The 16,497-nt window shown below is 40.8% G+C and overlaps 1 protein-coding gene across 3 annotated transcripts in view; it reads right to left on the reverse strand.

The window, feature by feature from the left end:
* The window catches only part of marchf8 (membrane-associated ring finger (C3HC4) 8), a 59,856-nt gene that overhangs the window by 42,016 nt on the left and 1,343 nt on the right, over positions 1-16,497 (reverse strand). For all 3 annotated transcript variants that reach the window (XM_068568132.1, XM_068568131.1, XM_068568133.1), the window contains exon 2: positions 1,767-1,963. In XM_068568132.1, the coding sequence (XP_068424233.1) occupies positions 1,767-1,862 (96 nt within the window). In that variant the 5' untranslated portion in view covers positions 1,863-1,963. The remainder of the gene's footprint in view (positions 1-1,766; positions 1,964-16,497) is intronic.

Below are 16,497 nucleotides of genomic sequence, written 5' to 3' on the forward strand. Positions count from 1 at the left end.
AATGCTCGGGTCCCCTAATTAACGTTGATCTGGCCTTAAATAAAATAATGTTTAAACTTATTTTCAGCACAAACTGGATCAAAAGTCAAGAGTCTGAGCAAAAAATGACTCCTCGAGATAAAAAGGTATACTGTAAAAAAGTATAGTTTGGTGTCTTAACATCAACCCACAGACGAATACTGCACATCTTTAGAAAGAGTAAGACCTAAAGAATCTAAATCTGCTACAATTATCACAATCCAGCAAAGCGTTGAAATGTTAGGAAGCATATTCAGTCCAAAAAACGTGTTTTGGTCCTTGGTCCCACCATGACAAGGTATGTATGAAGATGCCCCCTCCTTACACATGTGCCATCTGACACGCTTTCAGAAGAGTCTGAGGACCAATGAGATCATAGGATCTCGGAACGCCCATAATATATATATATTTTTAAAAAAGCTCTGTAATTGTTTCGCAATGTGGAGACACTAATAATGATCAGAAAAGGATCTAGATTGATTTATCTCCCACAGGCCCGTACGGCTACAGGGATGTGACCGTATGACTGAAATCCGCCGTTATAAGGAGTACTTATGCAGGTTTTAGTGAAACGTTAGAATCGCTTATGTTAAGGAGCTTACGGAAATATTAAAACATAACATTTCTTTTTCACACGCCTCTTGTCACAAGGGTTACGGTATTTTAGCAATTCAAATGAATTGAATCGACTTTGTGGATGAGGAGACACACTTCTCTCATTTGAGAAAAAGAAGCTTTCAGTTTATAGTATTGAGACTAATCTTCCGATTCTGAGAAAAGTTAGATTTCAAAGCACAAGGGCAGGCTACAGCACTTGATCCGCTCTGCTAAGAGAGTGATTGGCTGCAATCTGCCATCCCTCCAGGACTTGTTTGCTTCCAGGAGCTCAGTCAGTTTCCATTTTTCAGATATGCTACAATACTTTCAGTGGACACGCCATTTTTTTTTTTTTCACCTCATAAAAGCTGGAACAGGAGATCCTAAAGAGGAAGCTGACCGAGGTGGGAACGATACGTAAAAAACAGTCTGAACTCCACCCAACTGCTGACTACACAGAACAGGTCGGTCAACTCTTCCACGTTTGTGTGTCCCACGTGAAGAATGTGGAAATCCTAAGTCCACAACACAGGGATGGGAGAATCTGTGGCCATCACTCATATCTTGATTATTAACACATTAATTCATAGAGATACAAACATCACAAAAGGGTTAAATGCCATATTTCATTTCATCCCGAAAGATGCAAGTCACAAACAGTTGTTTCTACTCGCCTCCCCCAGCTGATATTAGGGAATTGCTCACAAATACATCTAGCACTCTGATAGCGATAAATTCTTATGAGAGTGCTCAGATAATTAATGAAGGCCCATTCTTTGATTTTGAAATTGCAATGTTCTTATCTCTGAATGATGCTTTGTTTCATTAACACATTTTCCACTCGACCTCATCCCTCTGCGGACGTTGTCGCTCTATTTCAATGTCACACATCTTCCTCTTTTGCTTCTAACGGACAAGACTCCATCGATATTACTTCTTTGTCTCCCTCTACTCAACTGGAATGGTTTGGGAGATGTGCAGTAAATTAATAAAATATATGTGACATAAGATTAGTCTGCAAGTTTGTTTGCAGGGGTAAGATCAAAATCGCCTCTTACTGTTATAGAATTTCTCTCTAGGATCAATTTACACTTTATGGGATGAAATCACCCAAAAATACTCAGCTGTGTCCCCAGCCTTTTTCCACATACCTGCTTGTCCTTGTCCTTAGTTTTCCCACTGCCCGACACCCGCGACGAGGTGACATCACGGGGGATGACAGAGATTTGGTGCAGTGGCATGTTCATCCCAGCAGAGCCAACCAGGGACGCTCACACACACACTTCCTGTCCTGCTGCCAGAGCAAAGGGCATGATGGTCTGAATTGCGACTCCTTGCCCACGCTGCCCTACAGAGGAGACAGAGGATCACATTCAAATAACATACTAATAAATAAATAAATAAATAAATAAATAAATAAACATACATATGTATATATATGTATATATATATATGACATCACATATCATATGTTTTGGAATAGAGCACTTAACGTCTGTAATATTTCACTATTTATACTCTATTCCAAAACATTTTTTTTATGAATAGCAGACTATCATGTTGCTTATTTTGGGTTCTATATTCTTTGTTAAGTTGAACAAATGACGTCGTAGTTATAGAGCAGTTTGTGCTGAAAAAGAAACAATGTTTGTGGGGTAAGGACAGTTTAAAATGAGCAGAAGAAGAAAAATGATTGCAAAAGAATTATCAAGATAGGTAATTTTGGTTTATTTGAGATTTCTTTTTACATCATTTTTAAATCAAGAACCCTACAAAAGCAGGCCAATTAACTTTTCTTGTTGCTGACCTACAATACAATGTAAGAAATGTCAAAGGCACAGTCTTGTGGTTTTCCACAGGAGACCAGAAGCATATGATGTAATAAATTATCACAGGAGGTGATCACCAAAGTGTGTAATACATCCCTTCAGAGGTCAATCTGCATTTGTTCACTTTTTACAAAAGACCTTCATGCTTTTCACAAAAGAGCGACGGTCCATGTGGTTCCCTGTCGTTCTTGGAGTGGCTCAGACAGACGGAGCCATGAAAGCAGCAACCGTATGGTGCAGTCCTTGGAGTTACACAAGAGCTTTTGCATAAAGGTTGTTTTAACTTCAGTTAATGCGGCCATCTGCACTGCCACTGACAGCAATTAAGCCTTAGCTCCTTCTCACCACTGGTCTGTGTTGCATGCGTCTGTGTTTGCATGCAGGTCCGTTTGCCAAGCAGATCCTCAAGCTCCGCAGTATGAAAATGACAGGATTAAGGAACCTAAACGCAGGCGAACAGATGGCAGGTCAATGAAATGGCAGAAACCAGAAACCAGCGTTGGTGGTGGTAGGGGGGTGTTATGGCTTTGGACTGAGAATACCACACAGGTCCACTAAGAAGCTTTAGACTAGCGCAGCCAGAGCAGCCACAGCAGTTCACTTGTCTGTGATAAGTACTTATGAAGATGGAGAGGTGATTATGCCCATATGATCTCATAAAACAGTCAGTGGTCATAGGAACTTCTTGTGCAACAGCAGGCTGTTTCAGCTCGGTGGCAAAGATCTTTACATCAACCTTGAAGAGGTAGCTAACGAATTGAGTCTATACAGGAGCATGGTTCACTCAATATCACAGAGTGGGAATAAATAAAAACATGGACAGAAGAGTTTACTCACGACTAACATCTCTGTCTTGAACTGCTCATTCACATGTCAGTAAAAACCTGCAGTGTGCTTGTTTGTTGTGAAACATAAAAGGAGCAACATAGCACAGAGTCCCAGAGGATAAACAGAAAAGTATATTGGACAGTGCAGTGCACGATTTACCGAAGTAATGCAGGAGGCAGCGAGCCCTTTGTCGAGGTCAGGATGCTGGAGGAGTTCTTCAAGATAACTCTTATTTGACTGTTGTTCAACGCAAACCTGAACCTCCATTTTGCATTTTTATAAGCCAGTTATGATGCTATTGGAGCTGCATGTGTTGACAACTGAAAATCATTAATAACAACAATAAGCACCTTGCGGTTGTATGCCTCCACCAGCCAGTCAAGTTGCAGTTTACATCCATGAGGTTATCATGGATGATGACTCAATATTTTCTAGTGAGAAAAAAACAGTGCCTTTGCTTGGAGACCATCTTTTACAGAGGAGTAATAAAAACGTGTCCTTAAACGAGCCAAATGCAATTTGATATTGATGGAACTGTCTGTAGTACTGAAACGTAGCCAATCTACAGACAGAACATGTCTGTTAGTTTGCTTTCCTCGCTTTTCATGGCAGAGAGAGTGAGAGAGAGCAAGAGAGAGACTTTCTCGTGTGAATGCTGCGATACATCTGTATCTTCAGTTTGTAGTAGCTGCTGCTGCTGCGGTGGTGGTGGTGGTGGCATTGAGGCTTGCGGGCGAGTAGTCCAAACAAACTGTTGAGGAAGGCTAGCTTGGTGATGAGGTTGGAGCTCGACTGCGTGGAGGCAGTGGCGTGGACAAGGCAGTGGCGTGGACGAGGCAGTGGACGACGAGGGACAACATCAAAGCCATCATAGATACCGCTCCTCACGCCCTGTACAGCGAGCAGATTGGCAGCGAGATGCAGAGAGAAGCGTTGGGAACAGCCACGGCTGATGCATCCAGTCTCTAATCATTCGACTCTCTTTTGTCTTTACGCCTTAATTCCTTCCTTGCAAAAGCATCGGCCTTGATTACTATTTAATTTAAGTGGGTTTTCTGATTTGAATACAAAGCCAGTAAAGTAACCTAATGCTATTTAGTAATATAGTATCATCAGCCATTGAGTGACTCCACTGTGAGTTGGTGAGGCACGGCTGCAGAATACAAGTCACTTTGATGGGTCGAGAGCACACAGAGTCACATTGTGTGCGTTTGTGCGATGCTGATGAGTTCCAGTAAATGAGTGTGGGTCAGGGGACAACGCTACCTGACTGGGGGCATTATGACATCATTAAAGCTCCTGCTCTATTTCAGTCTCAAATATTTATATTAATTACAAAGCTGGCGTTCTTGTGTCATTTACCAAGCTATGTGCTAACTAGAGGGATGAAGAGAACAAATCCTGAAGGTCTGCGTCATGTATATGTGCACTACATTCTCAGAGCTGTAATCCTCTCAATTATTTTTGCGGCAGTCTGATGAAACAGCATCTACCACTGTGGCCACAATGCAGGCCGCTGCTGCAGCAGAGAGGTTGTTAATGTACATCCAAAGAATAACAACTGCAGTAAAACCCTCCACTCCACTCTTAATTGGCACTGTGCTTCGAGCTGACGGGCTGTGTTGAACTGAGGGGACGCACTAATGGGGCGAGAGATGTGTTGGATAGACCGTGAAGGTTTCACTTTCTCTCATTCCTACATACATTAGATAGAGAATAGGATATAAATATATAAGATTAATAAAAAGGTACACTGGCTGGCTGTCAGTCAAAGAGTTCACTGCAACAATATCGATAGCTATGAATCACACGGCTCTTCAACCAATCACAGCTCTCCTGTGGTTCCAATTTGACGCTGACCTGCTGCCATGGCAACAGCACCGGGGGTTATTGTGGGCTGTTAAAGGGACGACGTGTCGGATCGACCAGCGTGCCCACACTGTTTTGGCTCGCGAGCTACTTTAAAAGATGACCAAGTCAAAAAGATCTACTTTCATTAACAATGGTGTGTGTGTGTGTGTAGTCTGAAGGCAGCCTAAAACTGTCCCATTTGAACAGTTGTTTGACTCCACACTCTGCTGCTGCCGCCTGCTCTTTCCAACGAGCTTGTTAATTTGCACACCGGGAGCTGCGTTTTGTCGATAAAGTTTAAAGATGGCATGCGATCTACCCGCACTATCGACCTATTGGGCACCCTGGGATGAACGGATGCACCTCTGACAGGTAATGAGAAACTGTCAAAGTCGTGAGGGTATTTTTTATGAAATTGTATTGTGCTGAAATGATCAAAAGGTAATTGCTTAATTAAATCCTGTAATTAATGACTCTGATCTTATCTGACCTCTGTGCTGTACTCAAGGCTACATTAGCGACCGCTATTCTTAAGCAGCACAATGGAGCTCTTCTCCTCCTCTCGGCTCCTGCATCAGGCAGAAAAAAAAAAAAAAAAAAAATCACAGTCCTGTCTCCTCCACGTTCCACTCAGCTGATCTGCGCTGGTATTCAGTGAGCCAGGAGAACCCTCTGTGTCCCTGCTGTCAGATCAGACCTGCGATATGGCCGAGAGCCCGTTCTCCGGTTGCGCAACCAGGCGGAAAAACTCTGCCGTGTATCAATCAATCTGAACATTACTGCACTGCAGCTACAGTAAGTATTTCAGGAGCGTCTCCCAGAGGACTGGCTGGTTGGAAAAAACAGACACCTCCTGTGTGTGTGTGTGTGTGTGTGTGTGTGTGTGTGTGTGTGTGTGTGTGTGTGTGTGTGTGTGTGTGTGTGTGTGTGTGGACAATAAAGTTGAATCTGAATCTACAGCAAAATTATTCTGTCTGTATATGTAATACTGCCATTGTAGATTATTTTATGTTTATTTATGTTACTTCTTTTTTATTTAACTATGTGTATCTTGTGTGTACTTTACCCGTCTGCTGCTGTAATCATGCAATTTACCCAATTTTGATTTATAAAGAATTATCTCTTATTAGGTTTAAGATATATTGCAACGAGAATTTGGATTTGGATTAATATCACGTAGCCGTTATTTTACATGTGTGACTTTTAGGTTATCGCTTGTGTATTTTTTTTTATTCTGCAAAACTTAAGTAGATTTCAAGTGAGTCGCAATACAAAAATAAAAAGTTATTCCTCCCTCATAATCTGTGATTGTTTCCTGATGTGACAGTGCAATTTACAAACTGTGAGAAACACAGAGTTCCTCATTAAGACGATTCTCATATGTTTGACCACAGAAATGTATTCATTGTTCATTTGGCAGGTACAGTACAAAGCTTGTAAATTACATTTCTTGTTGGCTGTTCCCGTGAGAGATGTGCCACTTTGTCTCTGAATCATTTCACACAGAGGAAGGACTTTTTAAGAAAAACTCAAAATGCTACAAATATGCCTGTAGGTTGGAGTAATGGTGCCAACGCTGAGAATCAGGGGAGAGAATTAATTTCACCACGACGTGCGCACACACACACACACACACACACACACACACACACACACACACACACACACACACACACACACACACACACACACACTCTCTAAACTGTCAAACTTAAACTGAGATAATTTAACCGTCACAGATGTATCATTCCATAAATAATATGCATAGAAATACAAACAGACAGGCCCGTGCTGCACTGAGCTTGAAAACTGGTGATTACTTGAACAATTTTTCACAACACACTGGGACTAAATCATCATAATTCTATTTCTTTAAACTCATTGTCATTTCTAATGTGGCTGCATCATTTATTAGCACCAGTGTGGGCTGAATATTCTGGTGACTTCTGCTCTGCCTCCCAAATGTCTCCATGTCTATTTACCCTACATGCAGGATTAATCAAAAGCATGATATACAAGTTCACTGCGTTCATAATGCCTTCGTTATCTCTCCCATTTGCTTATATGCTAATGCGTCCTAGTTTAGATGTGATTAAGTTTGTGGTTGGTGAAATGAGCGCTGGCCAGACGTACTTGTTGGTCTGGGAACAGGATTTTTACACAAGTCAATGTCTCATTTAACTGACTAAATTACTTTTTACACACTGTCTCAGCTGCCACGGAAGGCCAGAGCCAAAAAGGACAACAACGCCCGAGGGATATCTCACACACACACACACACGCGCACACACACACACACACACACACACACACAAAGAGGAACTGTTCATTTACAGTAAACATTTCATTTTCAGTTACTGGAATAGACTCGGTGAGCCCTGCACTGCAGCTACACAAGTGAGTCAATAAAAGTTACATTAAATATTCAATTTAGTCACAATTATTTCAATGAATGCCTGTTGAATTCCCCAGATCAATGGAGTGACAAGAAAAGACTGATCACCAAATTCCAGGCGCAAAAAAAAAAAAAAAAAAATTCATAAAACGGCCTTCAACGTTCAGTGTCAATTAAAAGTCTAATACAAACTGAAAATGAAACAACATAAAACTGCCGCATGAACTCAGATATTCAGGCAGCTGGCCTTGCATAATTTTCTATTCAACAATAACCGTTTCACCAGTTGAAATGATAAACATAGCCAGCAGCAGATTATATCAGCTGCAGCCTCTAGTTAATTAACGGTAATTCTCTAAGTACCTTACTCAAAGGTTAAATCAAAACAGGGCTATTGTTTATTGTTTTGAACAAAAAATGGCAGTGTTCATGCCTTCTCATCCCACAAAAAGGTGATTACTGAACTCAAATCAGTTGTGGTCATTATAATCTGCTTTTTTAAATATTGAAAGCTAAACTTAAATAGATTTAATACGAGATTTTTAAAGATTCCACTACATGTTAGATATAAATAATGTTTAAACAACCTGTTACTGACAAAAGATTGTGAGCCATTACTTAAAGAGGCAAAGTAGGGGGTCCTTCTGTCTGTTCTTTCTGCTTACAGGGAAATCTTAATCCTTCGCCAATAACCTCACAAGATGACATCACAAAGGAAGAACACAGTTTGAATACAAAGTCAAATAAAAAACAACAACAACACTTTATCAACACATGGCTGACTTCAAAACAACTTGACAAGATTTTTGACACGATGCTGTCCAAGTCTTGGTATGCACAATGGGAAGACGGGGCAGAGAAAGAGTGTAAACAGAATGCAAGAAGGACAAGTACTGATTTTGCTGGAGGAGCAGAGTGAACTATCTGGAGAGCTAAAGCAGGCAAGAAAAGTACAAGCGCATCAAAAATCCAGAATGTAGAGGAACTGAAACTCCCCAAAAGACACTCACCTAGTACGCATCTTTTGTACAGTTGATACTGTGAACAGGAAGTAGAACAGCGGATGTATTGTATGCAGGAACATTTTAATATCAACCTCCTAAGGACTTCATTTTCAAAAGATTTTCCCAATTTAATCCTTATCAATACCCTTCTCAATATGCCTCGCTCCCTGCTGCTACTCCATCAAGCAAGAGTGTCACCAAATCTGAAACAATTGTACGAAGGTGGATCGAGCAGCGCACGATAGTTTTCCTGCCTGGTCAGAGCTGGATGATGCTACACTGTGATTGGCCAGTCTGCCTTTGAGAGCCGAGCGAAGGGTCAATTAGCCTGTAGTTAGAGGACATGTATGTGAAGGCACACACACACACACCTCTCATATCTTGGCTTGTTCAAGAAGCAGAAATATCCAACAGTTTTTAAGAGTGTAGATGCACTATTAGGCTTTTTATGATTGGCGATCAGATTGAAGGGATGGTCGATGGTTGGTTGTTCCGACGCCAATATTATTGTGATTTTAACTTCATTAGACTATCAGAAGTAAGATATTAAAATTACACACACACACACACACACACACACACACACGAGAAAATAAAATGCAATCAATGAGACGCATCAGCAGCGCTGAGGTCTTGACGGCACTGAGCTGCTTCTTTGTTGATCGAGTGCATCGGGTCAAGTTGGCGTTGAAGTCGTTGAGGAAAGATTTGAGGACACCCGGTGTTCATTTTAACGAGGCCCTGTCAAAACTAAAAGATGCAACAGCGGGTGGAGTGCGACCTCGGATTTCTGTTTGTCCTTTTGTTTTTAAAAATGACTGAAACAATTCATTTATTATCAAAGCATTTCACAACTGACTAGTGTATCATTGCAGGTCCATAGTGAACCGTTTTACTTTTACTCTGTTGTTTAGACCTTGCTTTGACATCATTTGATGAATGATGAGTGTTGATATATGCATTGCTCTTATTGCTGATGCTCAACAATAGTCCACTTGCTAAAACAACGGAGAAAAAATACAGATTTTTTACTGTTAAATGAAATGATGGCGAATACAATTTAATGTTCTCAGGTATCTTCCTAAAAAGTACACGAGTGCCCATTATTTGGTGTAATGCAAATGGCTGACAAAGCCGCTGAGCAATATTTATTAAAACCTGCTCACTATTTTGATGGTCTTGCAATAATTTTAGGACATGCTTCCTGGATTTTGCTAGTTCCAAAAAGAGGATTATGTACGAAACAGCAGAAAACATTGTGTTGTTCTTAATCACAATTTTGTCATTGATAAGCAATTCAAATCTGCAATAAATAACATGATATGAATGACAAGGAAAAGACACACTAAGATATTCTGAAACTCAGAGACAGAGGGGAGTTTGTGTAATATCCATTCTGCATATTTAGTATCGCAATGATGCCAACAGGCCAGTTTTATAATTCCAAGTTATAAACAGGCTCTGACAAGACATATCACAGCAATCAATTCCATAATATAATATAGTTTATGAGATACAGTCTTATCCATGACTTCAGGGAGGCTTACACTTGAAAAATGTCACAACTCAGTTAAACTACATTCAGGAAAATCTAATATTAAAACTGGTGGAAGAGAATACGTCTTAATCTTAAAAAAGTCAGTTTACTTACCCACATTACATAAAAGCACACAATACATATTGCCTCACTCATCTCGTGACCATATGAGGACTATCTCTTCATGAGAAAGCATGGCGGCGGCCTTATGGCCTCAGGGTTGAAAAGCTGATGTGTCATAGCAGGAACTGCTTCAGGCCTGGTTGAGGAAATTGTTGCATGTTATTCCCCTCTCTGCCCTCATTTACAGTCAACTAAATTCTTCTCTATTAAAAAAATTAAAAAGTCAAACTTTAAAAAAGTCAAGAAACACTGTGAAGAACAAGGTCTGTGGATTATCATGAATAAGTGGAACATTCACTTTCATTTAATTCTGAATGCATGTGGAAAATGTGTCTTTTTGCAAGACATATCTGGTGTCTCTGGATATCATAGATCAATGTTTGGGGTAATGAGACATGGTGCACAAACGGAGAGTGGGTAATTCATCACACAACCTTTTGATACATAAAGACATGTCTTGATTCAGATCCTCATCCTCCTACTTTTCTTCACAGCAACCAGATCCAAGGGTACTGATGAATGAATGTCAGGTTGGTTTGACAAAGCGCCCAAGCATCCTCCCCACACACCTCTTATCTCTCATCTCTCTTTAATGGGGATAATCAGACCAGCTTGGCACCAAAATAACCCAACCTCCATTCTGTACGTCCCAACAAAACTAAATCTACCAATATGCACAGATTACACGCCTGACTCCCACAAAAACAATGTGAGTTGGTCAAACAGCGACCGGGCTGGTTTTAAGATGTTCAGCTCAGATCATCGTCAAACCACGGGGCTAAAATGGGAGGCGGTGACATCACCATCATAACCACATTTACCTGTTGGAACTCTTGAAAATGAACAGCCCATCACTCCCAGGACGGCAAACGTCCTACCTTACCCATGATTACCGCTGTTCCCCTGAATGGTTTGAATGTTACCACAGCTGTCCATGTGATCAGACGCATGCACGCACGCACGGACGCACGCACGGACGCACGCACGGACGCACGCACGCACGGACGCTCAGCTGAACCAATAATTGTCAAACAAACACATTCAGTGCTTGAAAAACTAATTCAAACTTTCAACATGACGTTATGTCTAGAAAACAAATTGGCGCAGGCAATAACAGGAGGAATTAATTATTTAAATCCCTTTGAACTGCAACACACTTTAACATTTAAATGATCATAGAATAGGGCCGTATTCTCAGGCACAGAAACGATTTAGAGCTGGAATTATTTATGCTGCTGTAACAGGGAACTGGCCCTGACATGAATGTATAATTTGATGATTTATGTCACAAATACACACAATTCCAAGCAGCAAATGTTCTGTTATAATGCAAACACCACGAGCAGAAACAATCGATGGGGAACAATAGAAAAGTCATTCGTAATAAAAGACTACATCTTCAGAATGAATGACAGCTGAAACTCTTCTGTGGGGAACTCCTTGTTGTTTTGCAGAAATCCACATCTGAAGCAGTTGATTATGTTCTGCTTACAAGCGCTGCAGTAAATTACACATAAGTAGTGGATTGATAATCTTCCAAAGGGGGAAAAAAAGAAAGTTCAAGTGGTTGCAGGACACTTCCGAACGATTGCATGACAATGCTTGATTAAAAGACAATGACATGTTAACCATTGTATTTGTCTGCCCAGCCACAGTTGCTGCTCAGGCCTATTAGACATTTCTTCCCCCAGTTAGTCCAAACAAAACACTGCTGTCGATGTCATAAGATGCTCGTAGGACCAGTCGCTACATAATATCAGTGGGATGGACAGTGGCTTAAGAAATAAACGCTCTCCCATGGAAAGGTCACAGATTATAAGTAAAGCATACTATACTTTATTTTCTCCAAGACAGCCATTAGTCTCTGAAACTCAACGTTCCAAGAGTGCTTGGCTCAGAGAAAACTAATCACATTGAAGATTATGGGTAAATTAACTTGATCAGAATACTAGATGTTTTTACTCCATAAGAAATGAAAATACTGCTCACTGGCTTTCAATATTGTGTAGAAGATCATCATGCAGTATAGTGTGTTAGTGTAAAAAAAAAAAAAAAGAGGAGAGAATTGGAGCTTGAAGCTTTACTTTTAATATCCAAATTTCAGAAAAACAGTTCAACATACCAGGAATTATATTATTTTAAATTGGTTACATATTAGTCTATTGACTGAATCCTTATCGTCACACAGCTTTTAAAACCAACATCAAATGTTGTTTGATGTCCTGCCGCCATGTAGACTGAACAGTCTGCATACATATGAGTGGCTATATACAGTAAATCCATATATATTGTAGTCACATTGCAACCGGAGAGACCGTCAACACACATCTATACAACTGAAAAACACACACCCTGTGTTCTTAATGTGGAACTTGAAGACAATTTTCAACCCCATTTCCACACTCTTGTGCTACACTGCTCTCAGTGGTTCCTGTTTTACACTGTCAACACTGCTGATTAAGTACACTGTGTCAAGTCTGCGGTCAGTCCACCCAGCGGACACAGACAGGTGTCAAATTAAAAGGAAAGTCTTGAAGAAATAAAATGAGAAACAGAATTAAGGCAGATTCTTCCACACAACATGCCAGGGGTCGCTGATTGGTTTGATGAGCACAGAAATGATGTGAATTGTATACGATGCCCATTACAGTCTACGGATCTCAACCGAGTTGACCCCCAAAGACATGAATAGTAGGACAGAGCGGCTAATGTTAGCCTGCATTCCTAATCGCACCCAGATTATGCTTCCACAAAACAAAAGACAATCCCTCTCAGCAACTAATTTAGTTTAGCAAAGCAGCAGGAGGCACACAACAGGTATTATTCTGAATATTTGAATTGTTGATCCAAACATAAAGCCACAAACTGTATGAAATTTTTTATATATACATACATATCAAAAGACATACACCCTTATAATTGTGCAAGTACGTGTCTGGCAGTAACACAGTATTGCAGTATTGTGGCCCTCTTCTTGCTTCGTTGCCACAAGCAGACCGAACCCTTTGGGAGACCATGAAGGCGCTAATGACATCATCAACCACAGCCCGCTACCTGCAGCCGTGCCATCCCACGGTCCATTCTGCTGAGCCAGCACCTCTGCCCGGCTGATGTATAGCAGCTGTCGAGCACCCTCCCTTCATCCCTTACATTATCATTTCATTGCACCCATGCAGCACACGCATATACAACCGCATGCACACAAGTTGCGGCTCTGAGTGAAGGAGGCTACTTAAGATCTGTAAGAAATATCAATACAAACACTGTCCTGTTGTTCGATAACCAATGTGTTTTTAACTACAGACATTAGCATTATTCCAGTGAGGTTTAGTTCGCATGGGTGTATGACATCATCCACAGCAGGAAGTCATTACATTGGATCAATACTCTACATCCCCTACGGACGAAGACCAGCCACAGTGGGCCACAGCAGCAGGGCCGGCTTGCACAGGAGGCAAAGAGAAACGACACAGTATCATACCTTCGTTATGTTATTAGATTACAGCCCAGCCAGAGGCTGATACCACAAGACTAGCAAGGGACGCGTCTATACAATTATGGTCCTGGATCAGCTAACAAAAGCAGTATGGGACAGCTGCACAGAGTCTACGAGGTACTGGAAACCTTGTGATTGAAGACAGCCATATGGCGGCAAGATTGTTAATAGACTTTTAATTAGTTCAGCAGAGGATCAATTCAAAAAGTAAAACTTGCTAAACTGGAAGTCTATTACGGTAACAACTGTCACAACTTCTTTACAGTGCCAGGAAAATCCACATCCTGAATAACTCACTGTAAAAAAGGGAACTGGATACATACGAGGACTGATGTTTTTTTTTTGTTGGCCGGATTCATTTCCTGTCGCTGAATACAATTAATATTCATTTACAGATTAAACATCATGGTGAGAGGAGACAGGACTAAGCCACTGACATAAAGATACAGTGTGAGTCAGAGAACCGCCTCTGCAGGGGCCATTTTGAAACAGGTTGACTTTCTAAATTGAAATAAAAATACATTAGGACTAAAGAAGAGCGCTGGTGCCGTGGTTATCTTGACCATTATCTCCTCCTTAAGAGTTATTGTACATTACAGGAAATGCAAAAAAAAGGAAGTGAGTTTTAGAGAGAGAGAGACAGAGAGAGTCGATAAAGATAATCTACTTTCTTCAAACAATACGACAAAAACCTGATTTTAACCTTAATTATTAAGCCTATTTTTTCAAATAAAGTCATTATAAAAAGGTTTTCGCTAAAACAATAGCAAAAAATGTGTTTGCTTCAATATTAATAATTGGAAAAATGCACTAACCGGGTGTAGAGTTATTTTCCTTTCTCTGTTTATGTGAATGAGCTTGAGAACAAGGCCTGATGGGGTTAAAGGAAACGCTAGTGAGCTTGCTCTATCGACCCAGGGTTGCCAGATCCAGGTATTTTCATATGAATTCTGTACTACAAAGTCAAACTTCTTTCGCTTCATGTGCCACTGAGCAACCTTCTCCGAAAGGAAGGCGGCGTCGCCTCCAGTTCTCGCTACACATCCAGGCTCAAAGTTTCCTCCTAGAAGCCAAGCCCGACAACAGGTTCAAGCTGGACCTGCTGGAGGAGAGGAAGGCACAGAAGAACCAGAACCAGAATCGTGTGGGGCGGACTGTCAGACCCTGCTGTCAGAGATACATTGAATATCTTTGAGTTTTGGACTAATAGTTGGACAAAACAATACATTTGAATATGTCAATTTGGGCTCTGGGAAACTTATATAGACCAAACAATTAGTTGTGAATACTAATTATTGGTTGGTTCGGCTTTAAAAAAAACAAAAAACAAATATAAATATTTCATTTTCAGTTTCATGCCATTTGAAACATACTGTATGTGATCGGTTACGTCAGACTTCAGCTATTGGAACAAAATAATTAACCAAAATGAAGATGAAGATCAGGTGCACCAGAACTAAAATCCTATTTCTGAAACTCTTCTGAAAGTCGAAAGGTTTTTGGCTGTTGTCAAATTGAAGTTCATTGAAATCTCTATGGACCGGCACAATGGAGGCTGTCAAACACATCTTCTGTTCCATATTGTAAAATACCGTGGGAGGCACTATCACAACCAATTGTGTCAAACAATGACGGCAGTTAATTGGCAGAAAGCTTCTTTTGGAGCCCACAGATACTTTTGATTGCATTCTTTCCACCCTCCAATTACTTTGCTCAGAACCCATCTCCGAAGACCGAAAGTATGAGTTAATTTGCGAGCACAATGGCACAGTCCATTAAGACTGCAGGCTCCTTTGCACGCGGTTTGAGCAACAGTCTCAGTTGTCCTCTTCCTCCCATTTTGGAATAATAATCATGACTTTACTTTCTCAGTCGGTCCTGTCAGGACGACTGACGACTTCGGAGTCCGTTGACAGCTTGGGCAGCTGGAGGTTTGGAAAAAGATGACATTTCTCTGAACGGAAAAATCGTTGATACCCGTTAAATCCTGTCAGAGGGCACCAAGTCAGCCGGTCATGATGGAAGCCGATGCCAGTAAGAGGAGACGAGAGGGATGGGAGAGTGTATACGAAAGGATTTTATACTGAAAATAACTGCAAGTGTGGCTACCTTTTGGAGAGAAAAGACACTAGAATAAATAGCTTTAAATACACTTAAAGTCATTTCATATGGTACTTATTAAAGTCTTCAATGAACAAGAAATACATACAATCCTGAACATTTGATATCTTTGCTAAAATTCAACTAGACATGAGTATCTATGTTTTCAATATAAAGAAGTTGAAATCAGCTAATGTTTTGATTTGTATTACTTCTGCTACTGTCAATTAAAAAACTGTTACCAATGCATTTTGTTAAAAGATGTCTTCGGTTCAACACCAAGATTAAAGCTCCAACTGCTTGCCCAGAAAAAGGCCTCCGTCCATCGCTATTGTTCAAACACTGTCAGAAACTTGAACAGCGTTTGTTTGAAAAAGAAACCGATCTATATGCTGTTATCCCATGTGAGGAGGCAGGGTTGGTTACACCGCAGCATGACAGAGAGAATACGCATTGTGTTTTCTGCAAGTTTGTGCACGCACACTCCACAGATACCAGCGGGACAATGAGGCTTCTTATCGCAACAAGCCCCTCACTATTTCACAACACTGTCAAAGACATAACCAACGGCTACAGTGATGTAACACACATAGACACAGCTGTTTGCCCCTCTAACCCTGACAGTAGCTGAAGCCTGCGTCATGATAAACGTTGTGTTATAAGAACCTGTCTTTGACATCATGCCAAGACTTGTTACTTTGGAATGAAGATGAGTGAAA

This window comes from Clinocottus analis, unplaced genomic scaffold (assembly GCF_023055335.1).
Source record: "Clinocottus analis isolate CAN_PGR_092001 unplaced genomic scaffold, fCliAna1.0.p SCAF_8, whole genome shotgun sequence".
NCBI lineage: Eukaryota > Metazoa > Chordata > Actinopteri > Perciformes > Cottidae > Clinocottus > Clinocottus analis.